This window comes from Haliotis asinina, chromosome 3, assembly GCF_037392515.1.
Source record: "Haliotis asinina isolate JCU_RB_2024 chromosome 3, JCU_Hal_asi_v2, whole genome shotgun sequence".
NCBI lineage: Eukaryota > Metazoa > Mollusca > Gastropoda > Lepetellida > Haliotidae > Haliotis > Haliotis asinina.
In genome coordinates this window covers 19,457,647-19,472,262 of record NC_090282.1, presented here as the reverse complement: position 1 = coordinate 19,472,262, position 14,616 = coordinate 19,457,647, and the positions used below count along the sequence as shown (strand labels likewise).

Below are 14,616 nucleotides of genomic sequence, written 5' to 3'. Positions count from 1 at the left end.
TATATTTAGTTGGAATGAAGATATATATATTTACGAAATAAAGTATTTGAAGTATATTTGCATAAGTTGATTTATTTGATGCAGCTATAGTTATTTATACTTACACACATATAGCAAGGATTATTTCCTTCATGGCAAACTATTGTGGCATGACTGTCCATGAGTGACACAATTAAACACACGGTGCCTGCCTGTCTTATCTCATACGACAGTCGTAAAGGTAAGTGATTAGATCATGTCGTGTCTGGTCTAACATATATTCAGTTGCCTCTGGTTTATTCACCCCTAGCAACAAGAAATCTGGTTACCCATCAACTCATCAGTCTCACAATATGTTGTTGGAATTGGAAACATATATACACGCCCAGCCTTTGGCCTGAGTGAAATCGACTGATGCGGGATGGTTATTAGACACATCAAAGTTCACAGCACATTAGCTGAGTCGGACCTTTGTGTTCACCAGTCATGCGATGACAGCCTCACAATCTTAACGATACATTATGCGTGTACGGAACTGGTCGATGACAAGTAATTGTGCACTATAAACATTCTCAGTTGGAACATTCGGTCTTCATGAATTGGTAAATCTCGGCAGCTGTTTTCCCTGTGATTTAGAGTCTCCTGGAGATATTCTGGTCCTCCTACAATGGCTTAAGTTGCTAATGGCTTGATACTTCCCTAAATCACCTCCTGTGTACTTCCTTCTTGAGTTCGAATCCAGGATGATCGTCACGCAAGCGCATAACCCTGACGTAACTCTGTGTCATCGCTCAGACCAGGCTGTTCCGGCAGTGGAAAGTTTCTCGGCTAGTGTCCTCGATAACTGCATTAACAAGTAGAGAACAACCATGGCTATTTAAAACAGAGTGAAGGATAAAAACAGACTCTAGTGGGTAAACAGTTGCTGCCAGAAATGGCACAATGCGCTTTGTTTGCTGTTTCGTGTCAGAAATAGATTTATAGATTTGATATGGCGATATAAGGGAGATGAAATACGCTGGTGCGTGTATTCACTGTGTCGAACCCATCAATGGGCGGTGACGTAGAAAGAGATTCTATATACAAATAGAAGAAAACATGGATACATCCTCCGAAGACGAGCTGCCTCCTCCAAGGAAGAGGTAAGTACATCTCCTGATACAGCTACATTTCAACAGAAATGAAATCAACATGAAATCTACATGCAATGCATTAGGTCAGTGCACACTAGCAAGCAGTTAGGGAGATCTATTTCTGATGGTGATGTCATGAATGGAAACCATGTTGGATAGCTCAATACCAGAAAGAGGTACATGTTATATATTTCATAACACTTGATGCTACTGGAATAAAATAGCGGACGCCGTGTCAGAACCATCGTCATTTATGAGACAGAAGATGTATCGATTTGTTCCATGCACTCGGTAAACTCAATATACACTGAAGCACAACGAGATCAATGAGATAATCGACATGTCTTCAAGTGTCTCTATATGCTTCTACGGCCGTATAGAGATCCGGGAAAGAACAAAGAACAGCTTCGGTTGACAATTACAAGTTTTTCAGCAGGTCAGGTACTGCATCAGTTGTCATCGGTTTACAATTATGTTGAAATAATGATGAAAAAAAATGGTATACTAGTTTTGTCGAGTAAAATGATATCATGCGTATGTACAGTTAATCACTACTACAATCAGGAAAATGTGTTGATACCCATGTATAAATACAATTTGTACTTAGGAGTGTCACTTACGTACATACGATCTGTATTATTAGCATGCGATTGTTTGTTTGAGGTCTTAAATCAGTACATGTGCTGAATGTTGCAGTGTATTTCGTGTCCGTTGTCTACTTGAACGAGGAGCATAATGCATGATCTTTAAGACAAAGGCCATATGTGACCCACTTATGTCGTTTGTATTCAAAATTCCAGAAACCTCTAAACATAGCACCGTGGAACGTTCCCTTTAACATTTAGCTTTCTATGATAAGGATCAATGTTATCATTTGGAACTACACATACATGGGAAAGTATTCAGTAAAAGTATAGCAACTTCTTTTAAAGTTTGAAACAAGAATTTCTCCCGACTCTACTGCACCATAAAAGATTAATTAACAGCACTAGCACAATGCCTGGTAATCAAAACTAATGTATATTAATTATTCCATGTCACTGTATCCATATTATCCCTAGGTGAAAGATATCAATATAATGCACCAACAAAGTCATGATTTACTGAACGTGTTAACCACATAATATAACCATGTCTCCGGTGTCACGCGTTCTCTCGCACACGTAAAGTAAACACGAAAGGGCGTTCAAGGGCAACAGAGACACCACACAAATAATCTGATACGAGATGAATAATGAAATCACCAATTTCGTCTTGAACGTGTTCTGGGTCGCGGATCAGCTGGCAGCGTTTCGGCGTTATTTCGACGTGCCACCTCAGCGTTGGACATTATATAGGCTTGATAATCCCTTGCTTATGTGCACGTGCATGCGCATTTGAACATTCCTGCACATTTATGTCATAAATATGTTGTGTGTTGTAACTCAGACGTGAGTATATTTGTAATTTACCATGTATAGTGGTATTTCTTCATATGTTTTACAAATTATAGTATTCACACATTTGGGTGAGATATTTCAGTTCCTTAATATGCTTTATGATTTACGACTCGTCTTCCCTATAAGCAATGTTTCTCAGACATGAAGTGGACCTGCATATATTGGCATTGTGAGTCAGAGAATGGTAAACAGTACTGCCTTGGTGATTTGCCCATAATAGCATCAGATTATCAGCTTAGACCGTCCTTTTCTGACGTGCTGACCAAATGATGGTCTCCAGTTCTTCAAATCAATGCTTCTACGTCAATATCCGAGTAGCATTGGCTCAATCGCTTTATGGCATTCATTTACCAAGGAGTACATGACCCAATATAAACGTTCATATTTGTTTATTAGGTTTCTGATGGCTGTTAAACTATTTGGGTGTTAACATACCCTGTGCGGCGTTGACATACACATCAATCAGAACGAATAACACTTGGTAGTGTCAACTAGTGTGGGTGTGATGACATCTGAAATACGATCCGTTTGTTGATTGCGGACTTGATAGATTTAAGTGTCGACAATTACGGGAGAGAGAGAAAAAAAACAACATCCTCCGTGTATGCATGAGCGTCACTGTTTCCCCGACTCTTGTCTCGTCGGTACACGTGGGCGGAATTCCATACAGTTACCATACACGTTGGTAAACGAAATCGATATGGGTAAGGTGCATGTTTTGCAGCTGTGGTTGGCGGAAGTTCGGACAATTACCATACATGTTGGTAAACAAAATCGATATGGGTAAGGTACATGTTCTACGGATGTGGTTGATTCTCCGCTGGAAAGGGACCTTATGAAGTTCCTAACTCACTCACACATTCACTCACTAAATTACTCAATAAAGTACTCACGAACTCACGAACTCGCCATTCTGCAACACAACTTAGCCGACAGCATTGAGATAAGGTCGCCTAAGTCATTCACTCGCCATCCTGCAACACAACTTAGCCGACAGCATTGAGATAAGGTCGCCTAAGTCATTCACTTGCCATCCTGCAACGCACCCTTAGCCAGCAAACTTGTGACAAAGTCATCGAACTCATTCACTCACCATCCTCCAACACACCTTTAACCGACAAACTTGTGATAAGGTTGTTCAGCTCATTCACTCGCCGCCCTGCAACACATCGTTAATGTAACGGTTTTACAGTTAATGTATCACCTGCTTTACACATTTTGATTAAGTTGTTGTCAAATGTCATTGAACGTTTTGTTGATGTAAATAATTATTATAATGAAGGTGTTTCGACTCTGCAAAGAGTATGATGACGAGCGGGAGATGTTCACATCATCATTATTCCAATGTATCAAACTGTCCGTTGGTGGGTTAGATTTAAGCCTCACGATGGAAGTTGTGTTCGGAGAAAACAGCCTGCACAAGCAAATAGTAACTATCCTTAAAACAACAATAATGATGTTTTCGGAATGAAGGAATACACAAGTAGCAAACGACCCACTAACTCAACAGCGAAGGTGTAGGTACCAAACTAAAGGGCTGAACATAGGCTCCAAAAACTACGAAATATTTACGAACAGATAATTACCAATAACAAGGTGACACAGAATGGCGATATATAAAGGATATCTATATAGTTTCGGTACTGTATGACATAAAACTTTAAGTTAATGAAACATCTACAATACATGGATACACGTGATGTAACCTCTGTGAATATACAATTATGCAAGATGAAAGAATACGATTAAACTCCTTATAAATACAATTTATGGATAAACAATTCCAGGAAACCATATATTGCTTTTGAGTATCAAGATGCCGATCTGGCAGCAACAAGCGCCCGGTGTTTTATGGCCCAGTGACATGGATATACTATGGACGCTATGTATACTCTTCAAAAAAAAAGTAGGGGATCTTCATTTTTTATTTACGATTAAACATATTTAGGAGATTTGTCAGAGTCAACCAATGTTGATATGATATTACTGAAAGTTTTGAGAGTGCATCACCATTTGCACTTCCTTACAACCATAGTTATTTGGAACGTAGTCGCTTTTGAAAGATGATTGGTGTATGGCATGTAATTTGCATGTATACGATTTTCATTTTAAACAAACGACTAGAAACAAACACTAACAAATGTGTGATGCAAGATTAGTGTCAAAATTAATGTAACAGTTCTAAGTGATTTCTCGACCTTCTTGAAAAAAGTCAAAATCAAGATGGGACTACGTTGTGCAAGTGCACATCATGCGTTGAGTTTAGTGGTGGTAATAGAGGGAAATGGTGGTGCGTTCCTAAGATGTCCGTCCTTGAAAAGTTTGTTGACGTATACACTTCCTATCCAAATTGAAAGTTCATTATCTCCTACCTTTTTATGAAGGGTATATTATGAATATTCAACACTTAAAGCTAACAAACAACATGCAAATATTTTAGTTCTACCATAAAGTGCGGTCAGCTCACACGGAAACAATGAGTGAAGACACTGGAAGAAAATTGTAGATCTTGTTTAGTCGCTCCTCTGAACTAGGCAGAAAGTGTTTGCAGTTTAATCGCGCTTGACAACCGAAGGCTCAGACAATGACAGCGACTAACGACAACTTCGTAAACGAACGTAACTTACTGTAAATAACAACCCTGTAGAGCAATTGACCCAGGCGTTTTGCGGTAGTCATTTTGGTCTAAGTGTTAGGCTGGGCTATAAAAGCAATGTAAAATGATCTCATTTGTTGGTGATAACAGGTTAAGAGGACCAATGAGTGGACGTGCAGTAAAAAACTGTTTATCGCCAGAATCAGGTCAGAAGGGAACTACGGCAAATAACACCTGTCTGTGTTTTCACATTACCTGATCAAGATATACCATACCCACGTCTTTTCGTGCTATTTGCATGATTCTGGTGGCATTGCAGTACCTTTGCATGTTGGTATTTTTGCTGCTGGTTTGGTTTGAACGAGTGACTGTACATCTTACATTATTCCATCAATATCACAGCTGGGGTTCCCCAAGAGTGGTTTTGTACACAAGGAATCTAAATTTCTGCGTGTCAAGATTAGCATGTTTACACGAGGCTACACCTAATTTGCTCTGGTGTTTAAGGAAACTTGGTCCTGCTATGACTATGTATTTGGCTACAACGATGAACTATACAACCCCAAGTACAATTATCAAGGACTTCCTAAAACCTCATTGAAATATGTTTATTGACATTTTCCATTACGGAGACCCGAAATAGAAAGCACTGCATAAAGAAACGTTTCAATCTCATGTTTTAGTATCACTGATCTGAGTTAATGACAACGAGGGAAACACGGGCAAATGAACCACAATCTTTCCTCATCACGTGTTCTATAATAAAGTTCGCAATTACGAAAATCTAGATTGATCGTTGTTTCCGTCCTATGAAAAAACCCTCTCCTATGGTTAATGACGCATCTTGGGCCTACATGTCCGTAAATCATGTTTTTCGATAAGCTGACAAACCTGTTTGTGATTTACTGAAATTTCCGAAGCATTCCTTTCAGCCTGCGAACACTTTACTGATAGCACTATTCAAAGCCTTGTCTGGATCGGTTCGTGGTGATTGATAAGGTTCGCCTGTATGTGTAAGATAGATATTGTTCATATTGATTGGGTGTTGGTGTTGAACTTCCCCCACCCCCACCCCCATCCACAAACATAAGTGAATTATGAGGGTGATTATTGACCAATCGTCCTTGAGTGTCTTTACTTTGTAATTTCCGGCTTAAGAGAGACATATTTATTGGCTGTTCTTCTGAAAGCACATATTCGGTTCATAAAACACGATTCTAGGTATAGGCTTTGTCATAAGACAGTTGCTAACAACTTGAGTGTAAATAACAGATTATACGAGTTCTGTTGCTATTGTGACATATTTGTGAGATGATGGACAATGCTTGGAATACAAGGAACTAACATACTCATTACAACTTACCTTGATCACTGTTTATGACATAAAAAGTGAATGATACGTCGTCGTTCTGTGGGGAGATTACAGTACTCAATACTCAATTACAAAGCGTCTTTGTATAATGGATTAAATAGTGTTTATTGGCTACATTTCATATTTTAATATTCTCTGAGCAAATGTAAAGGTAAAAGATATGTTGTATCTTCATTGGCATAAGGAAAAAATACCTGTCCATGGAATTTTGTAACAAAATTATGTTAAAGAAAGTTGATCGCTTAAAAACGTTACGCGTCTAGAGAGTTGTGTCTTGGAGATCTTGTATTTTTTAGAGTATCGTATCACAGGTTGCGTGTTGCTCTGAATCGAAAATCAAAAAAGAGACATTCGTGGAATAATAGCATCATAGTTTTCACTGACGTGCCAAATATAGGCCAAACTATTGTCGAAAATGTGTAATAATGTGCTTTTTAGCATGTCAGTGAAAAGTATGATGTCCTATTTCCATGAGTGTCTCTCTTTCGTTTTTTGATACACACACACGCGCATGCACTCGCGCACTCACACACATATGTATATGTGTGTGCGTGTGCGTGTGCGTGTGCGTGTGCGTGTGTGCGTGTGCGTATGTGTTCGGGCATATACCAACTTTAGCTTCCCTTTGGTGTAATAAAAAACTTATACCTTACGACTTGCCAGAAATCGATAACAGAGACATGGAAGTGAACAGCTTCCAAACACAGAACACTTGCCGTATATGGAATGTAAACAATTGCATCGAGAATTGTCGTAGGAGGGATTGTCGGTGTTTGCCGAACTGGTTTCAATCACAATTTAGGTATAGGATATTTGTAAACAGCTCTCCGAGGGACATTACGCTATGAAGTTCGATTGAAATAGAGTTTAACCAGTAAATGGCACGAGCGTCGATTTAATGCAACATTGCATTGACACCTACGACTTCAGGACGTTGGGAACTATATTTTGTCTATGCTCAGCCACATTATATATACATGCGGTAATCTGACCAGGATGTCTTTACAGATTCTCTCAGCATTGCCACATACGTTTGTATGGCTATATGTTGAGCTGTCCTACCGTAGCTCTTGTATTCATGACCACATATAATGCATATCCACTACTGGTGGCACATCTATCATTACAGTACAGTTGTCCGACAACAGATGGCGTTCTTGCATGTTAAAGCATGCCAGTTACATTCATGTTAGTGTAAAGATCGCTTTGAAAGACAAGACTCACCCCATGTTAATACAATAGAATTTGTCTGAAATTTAACCTTTGTATGTTGCAATGGGCACATCACCCAATCTATCATTGGAAATTTCCAGAAATACTATGATTAGCGAACTAGTCAAATTTGCAGCGCTATGGGCATTACAAATGGCTTCATTATTATCATTATTTATTATTAAATAAGGCAACGTCAAACATCAGGGACCAACTCTAGTCACTCCTATATATGCTGAATGTCGACCATCTTGTTACGGAAAGGCATATGGATTCCGATTAGTTCTCACTTGCTCGCACAGCTAGCTGCTGATTCGGACAACTCATGGTTGCTATTAATTGGCAACTATCGATCAGATAACGGGTTGTTTAATAATAAATACAACTGTGGCTGAGATCTTTTATGTCATTTATAACTAGGATGTAATCAATTTTTGATACGGACTTTCTTATTTCTCCATACAAAACATTTCACATATAATTTCTGTCCATTCAAATTCTGGCGAGAGTACGGAATATAATTATGGCCTGAGACCTGTAAGTATAATAAAGAGTTTTGACATTCCTATTGTGATCACTGTGTTTAATTTTGTGGATATTTGTCACATGTATCTATAGTCACGTTGATTCTGTTCAGACATCAGTTTAAGATAATCACACTGACTGTGAGTATCATATGACTAGAAGTGTCACATCAAGATGGTTTGAAATGTTCGTCTATCACCAAGATGTAGATCCTCCTCGATGATAACTATCAGGTTTTTCATTTGACTTTCGATTTCAATGTAGAGCGACATCTGTACTTCTGTTCGGTAAGAATAGCTCAAAGATACTCATTGTAGCTTTATACTGGTTGCATAAAACTAACGATTATTTTGAAATCATTATTGATTGATTATTTTGAGTCAAGAGAATGATATCTAGTTATAGCGCCAAACTCTTTCCACTGGCGTAAGGAATCTCTGTTGATAGAGTCCATTGTTCGAGTCAAAAAGCCTATCGTATGAATCACTGTCAAATACGGAAGATACCAACGTGCGAGAAAGCGTGTCCTGCTCGATCGCACACACCCTTAACGAACACATTCAGAGACACCTCAACTGTTCATCTGAACAGACAAGGGAAAGCTTCAGGACAGAAAAACGCTTAACCTCCATATATCGCATTGTTGCTTGACGCATAATTCACACACACACACACACACACACACGCACGCGCGCGCGCGCACACACACACATACACACACAGAGACACACACAGAGACACACACATACATACATACATACATACATACCTACATACATACATACATACATACATACATACATACATACATACATACATACATACATACATACATACATACATACATACATGTGAGTGTTAAAATGTAGTTGTAAAACTGTCATTACATCATGTACATTAATGACTGGAACGGGTCAAACAATTTCAAAGGTATGTATTACATTTATTAATGAGTAGGGAGATTAGTGGTACGCCGCTATTATCAATATTCTAGCAATATCACGTTGGCTGACACCATAAATGGCCTTGACACATTGTACCCATGCGTGAATGAATCGAACCCGGGTCCCCAGCGTGTTGTGCGAATGCTTTAACCACAAGGCTACTCCACCGCCAATCTTTGTTATTAAATGAAACCATCTGGAGTGTACAGACCTTTTGGTGATCCGCGTCACACAAAAGTCATACATTCGGCGGTTTGGCTGCTAAAGCTGTCTTTCCTCATGCCATCATTTCGACTATGATTCCGGATGATGAGATATTCGAGTGTACTGATGCGCACTTTAACTACCGTATAAACGTCATGAGTTTCCAGATGTCTCCACACCTGTACTAACTCGAAATAAACAAACAATGTTTGCTATTAAAATCACCACATCAAATCATATCAAATTTTGATCACCGTGTCATAGAGAGGGGCTAGCATGGTACATCGCTGTCAGAAATCACTGAATTACAAAAAAGTAAATCGCTAAATGCACGGTGACGTGATAAGAGATACAATCCGGGACACCTGTGATGATGACAAACCAAATATCTCAGCCAATACCTACGACAGTAAACTACGTATATAACCTACACACCCGAACAGTTTGTCGTGGGTCTTTGAATAGCAGTTGAAGTAAGTCACCACAAGGCGAGAAGTTGTCAACTTGTGCATCTCAACACGACGTTTCGGAGTATATTCTTACTCCTTCGAAAGGTGATGTTCTGGTGAAGGGTTAAGAATATCCTCCAAAACGTCATGTTCACCAAACTAACCAATTGACATTTATTAAGTCTCGTCTTTAGGTTTCATTGTCAGTTGATTATATTTCAGTCGCCCCGTGAAGGTCCAGGGTAGAGTAGGCCTTCAGCAACCCATGCTTGCCATAAGGGGCAACAATGCTTGTCGTAAGAAGCATCTAACGGGATGGTCAGACTCGCTGACTTGGTTAACACACATGTTCCCAAATGCTTCATCGATGCTCATTCTGTTGATAAGCTGGTCCAGTCTCGATTATTTACAGACCGTCGCCACATAGCTGGAATATTGCTTAGTGCTGTGTAAAACTAAACTAAGTCACTCACGCTGATTCCTCACTCACGATCACCACACTACAGTTATAACGAACTATCATTAGTTGTATCTCCGTATTCGAGTTAACCGTTGTTTACTCTATAGTAAACACATAGATTTTTACACACTATACAACACATTTCGCTCTATTTCATGTTTAACATTTTGTTTGAAGTCCCTTTTCTGATGATGTTAATGAGCATGGTCGGAGGTTTGTCTGCCATTTTCTGTGACACGCAATAGAATTGATTATGCAGAAGTTCCTCGGAGATTGCAGTATTGATCTCAGTAGCACAGTGTAATTGCAAATAGTGTTAAAAACAATCATTTACATACGTATACTCACCACAAGAACTCCGCCGGTTAGTCTTTTCGTCTTCAATAATTAAGTAGTCAAGTAGCGTGAACGCATTTCTAAAAACAATATAAGACTGTCAATGTAAAAGCTATAAATAAATGTATGCTTGTACAATGATGCCACACGGTAGTTTACAAGCCTAAAGTGTGGCTACAGTGTCATTTTGCAAACGTGACAAAACGTACATTTACATTGCTCAAACATAAATAGCGTATGCATGAATTGTCTCCAAAGGTACGCATACTGAAATAAATATGTCTAATAATCGATAATCTCTTCCTTTAATGTAGAGTAATCGGACTCCTAGGAAGAGGCAACCATTTTGATAATTTGGTTATTGTTTGATCATATAACTGATATAAGGAATTTTCTACGACTTCGCGTCGCAGAGTGGGCTATATCCTGAAACCCTAGCTTGTAATGCCATCCACGTGCCCATATTTCTATCAGCTGAATCGAAATTCGAAACAACCGGGTTCTAAGACCTGAAACATTAACACTCCTATCTGCGCTGTTCGCGTCTTTGGTGACTGCACCTCGTGTTATGAATCTGAGAACACCCTCATCGTTGCAGACTGTAGTCACCTTAACATCCGGAGACTGTAACATGAATCCCAAGCGCTAGGAAGACAGGTGGAAGCGAGTACATGATTGGCTGTGAGATCTGCTTCTACTTCGAGGCAGAATGGAAACCATGGAATAATGGGGATCACTCTCTTCTGATAGCTGTCAAAACTGTCGTGTTATGACTAAACACGGTCTTCAAACAAGACGGAACGCATCTCTGAGTGGATCTCAAGTACAACGTTTACCTAATTGGGTAGAGTGGCATCTTTTCCCCCATGTCGTGTGAGACGTCTTTACGGAGGATGATGTTACTTGAGTTATAGTGGACATGACATTTGCGGTGATTATCGGACGATGCGTTGTACATCATCATAATGACATATTTGTTATTGAGTTAACAAGGTGACATCTTGATCGGTTGTAAAACCAAGTACTGGACACTGTGTTTTTACGTTTTTATAGGAATTCGGTTTGCTATGTTTTTCAAACTGGCCAGTTAATTTACTTGCATGTCATAATAGGTTTAAATAGTGCGAATGTTTTGATCTTTGAAATTGACAAAGATGTTTTTGCAGGCATGTGCATATTGAATATAAACAAGAAATCAAATCACTGACGAATGTTTTGGATTTGTGCTTTTCCGTCGGCACCCGTCACGAATTTATTTTGTAAAGGCACGTCAACTGATCACTCACCTGTTGCGGCTCATAATGATTATTTCTTTATTGAAGCTCAGGTTTATTTTGACGAAAACACCAAAATGCTTGAGATTACCAGTTCGTAAAAGCCATTGTTCACGGATATAAATGGTGACCAATACAATATCTTAATCGTAACGATTCTGGATTCGAATCCCGGACAGACATCTTTGGGAATTGGATTTTTAAGCTTGTGAAGCAATGTCAAGGCATTAATCATATCATTCGAGTTGCACTCTCAGAGCTCGATGCAATGTGCCAGTACCAGGTGATGATTAATGTAGGGGCATCGATACGAGTGCACTCTACGAAACCTGAGTGTTTTCCTTTGAAACATGATAGAATCAGCATTACTTTACATTTATACAGTGAACCTTATCTGGCCTCTAAAAGTGTCAACTGCTGCCGCTTTAACTGCCAGATTCTGCACAAACTGCCAGATGCTCTCTGGCGGATTCGTTACCGGCGACCGAAGTCAAAGAATGTTTCAGTGACTTCAACCATGGACCAAGGCATGTCACTGTTGCATGCATTTCCTGACAGGTTTAAGGGAAGCGTGGATTTTTAGTGTCTTTTAGGCAAGGTAAACAAAGCAATTATACTAGCCACTGAGTTTAAGGATTTAGTTAATTTTCGAGATTACAATGAACGTTTCCGGACTTTAATGGGCATTTATACCCGACCATACACTTCCCAATGCGAATGGAGATAATGGTTCCAGTATTGAATCCTTTATAGCTCTGTCGAAACAGGTATTGGGGCTGTGAGAATACTGTACAATGTCGCTATTACCTGTTACATTATTTTTATGTGTCTTTTCATCAGTCAAGAGCCTCAATCCGGTATATTTGTACATTGTATTTCAGACTTGACACCAGTACTACATTGTCGGTAACTCTACATACATGGTTGAAAACATGGGTGGTGCGATGTTAACTTCCAGGTGTCAAGTTAACGCAGATGTGTAAGATTTATACCATATAGATACACGCAATAATAAATAGGGGCACTATGGGTAAAGATATCGAGAGTGGCTTTGTAGATGGTCTATCTCACCATTGTCAATATTTGTGTATAAGTAATGTTGTAAGAGGGTGGGTTAGCCTAATGGTTAAAGCGTTCGCCTGTCACGGCAAAGGGTCGGGTTCGATTCGCCTACATGAGTACAACGCGTGAAGCCCGTTGCTGATGTCCCACGAATATTGCACTGTTGCTAAAAGTGGCTTTAAAGCGTATTCACTCACTCACTATAGCTGTAGTCCTTGTACTACCCCATCTCACCTACACAATGACTTTCGACTGTTTTCGCGGAGACACGTCCAGAAATGCAACAAAAATGTCTGGCATGGCATGTGAACCAGTGCACCTAAAGAGAATGCATAAATTTAGATATCTTTGGCGAAAGAGAAAAGCACGACGTTTTTTAAGCTTCTAGGATATTCTAACAGATGGGATGAAATAATCACAATTAAGCATGTCTTGCTTGACTGTGTAGAATATTCCATCACAAGGGACAATTATTTCAAATCAAGAACTATGAAGGACCTTTTCAGTAACGTAAGTTCTCATTTAAGTATCGCATCTTTAAAAGAATTAGATTTGTTGTCTGACTGTTGTAGTACCGTAAAATTATTGTCCTCCTGGAAGGGTACGTAAGTCCGTAAGTCCCAAAACATTTGAAGTCAAATTTGATCTTTCATTTTGTTCAGCCGTAGTATTTTTGTCATTTTAATTTGTGGCTAATCTTGGATACAACCACCAACAAATGAGGGAATGGTGAAAATCCATGGTTTACCATATACACAAAAACCGTTTTTCAAGAATGTTCTCGTCACGATATGGCTGCAATACTGTCGATGTGACGTTAATATTAACTCACTCACTCACTTACTGTACGTTGCTGTAACCGCAACCGGACGCAACACGTATTCTTATGCAACCATCTGGTCACTGACCAACAGATTCGTGGGTTCACAGAGTTATGTACTGTGTGCGAGGGTTTTGAACGTCATTGAGAGAGTATGCACACATAGTTGACACCCAGATGTTTTTACACCCAGTCACAGGTGGACTCGAGCCCGTCACCTAAAGATCGCTGGTGCTGACCTGGCTCATGCTTAAGTTCGTGCACGACAACCACATCACATACACATCATCACTAGTATATATACTACAACAATGTTGTAGCGTTTCCTGAGACTCAAGTGACGATTCCGGCTACGATTCGCGCTCATACAACAATTTATCTTTTTAGTAAATATATGTGAAACCATGTGTGTAGAGCCTTTCATACTGAGGGTGAGGTATACTTGATACCATGCCTCCGTCATTGCAGTGCGTTATTCAGCGCTTTTACAGTTTTAGACCAAGGTTATTTTAAGGTCGATCAAATCATAGAACAAGATTGTCTGGCTTCCTGCAGGATCAATACCCGTTAGGCAAGAAAACCATATCAGATGCGCTGCCAATGCACCCAATACAATCCACCGGTTCCGGCAGTTTATATATAGATCGTGAATTCTCGTAAAACTGGTGTTTATCACGGACGATGCTTGACACCACAGAGTGAAGTGTCGGCCATGTGTTTGGGTTGCATCATGTCCGTGTAGACACGGGATGCTAAAGTGCAAATACTCTTGTCCACATAACTGACAAGTAATCTCTAAGCCAGGTAGCTC

General features: G+C 39.5%; 1 protein-coding gene across 1 annotated transcript in view; it reads left to right on the top strand.

Moving 5' to 3' along the window:
- The first annotated feature begins 430 nt into the window (after positions 1–430).
- The window catches only part of LOC137277617 (potassium voltage-gated channel subfamily H member 7-like), a 147,115-nt gene continuing 132,929 nt past the window's right edge, over positions 431–14,616 (top strand). The window contains exon 1 of the mRNA XM_067809433.1: positions 431–1,121. Coding sequence (XP_067665534.1) covers positions 1,078–1,121 — 44 coding nt within the window. The 5' untranslated portion in view covers positions 431–1,077. The remainder of the gene's footprint in view (positions 1,122–14,616) is intronic.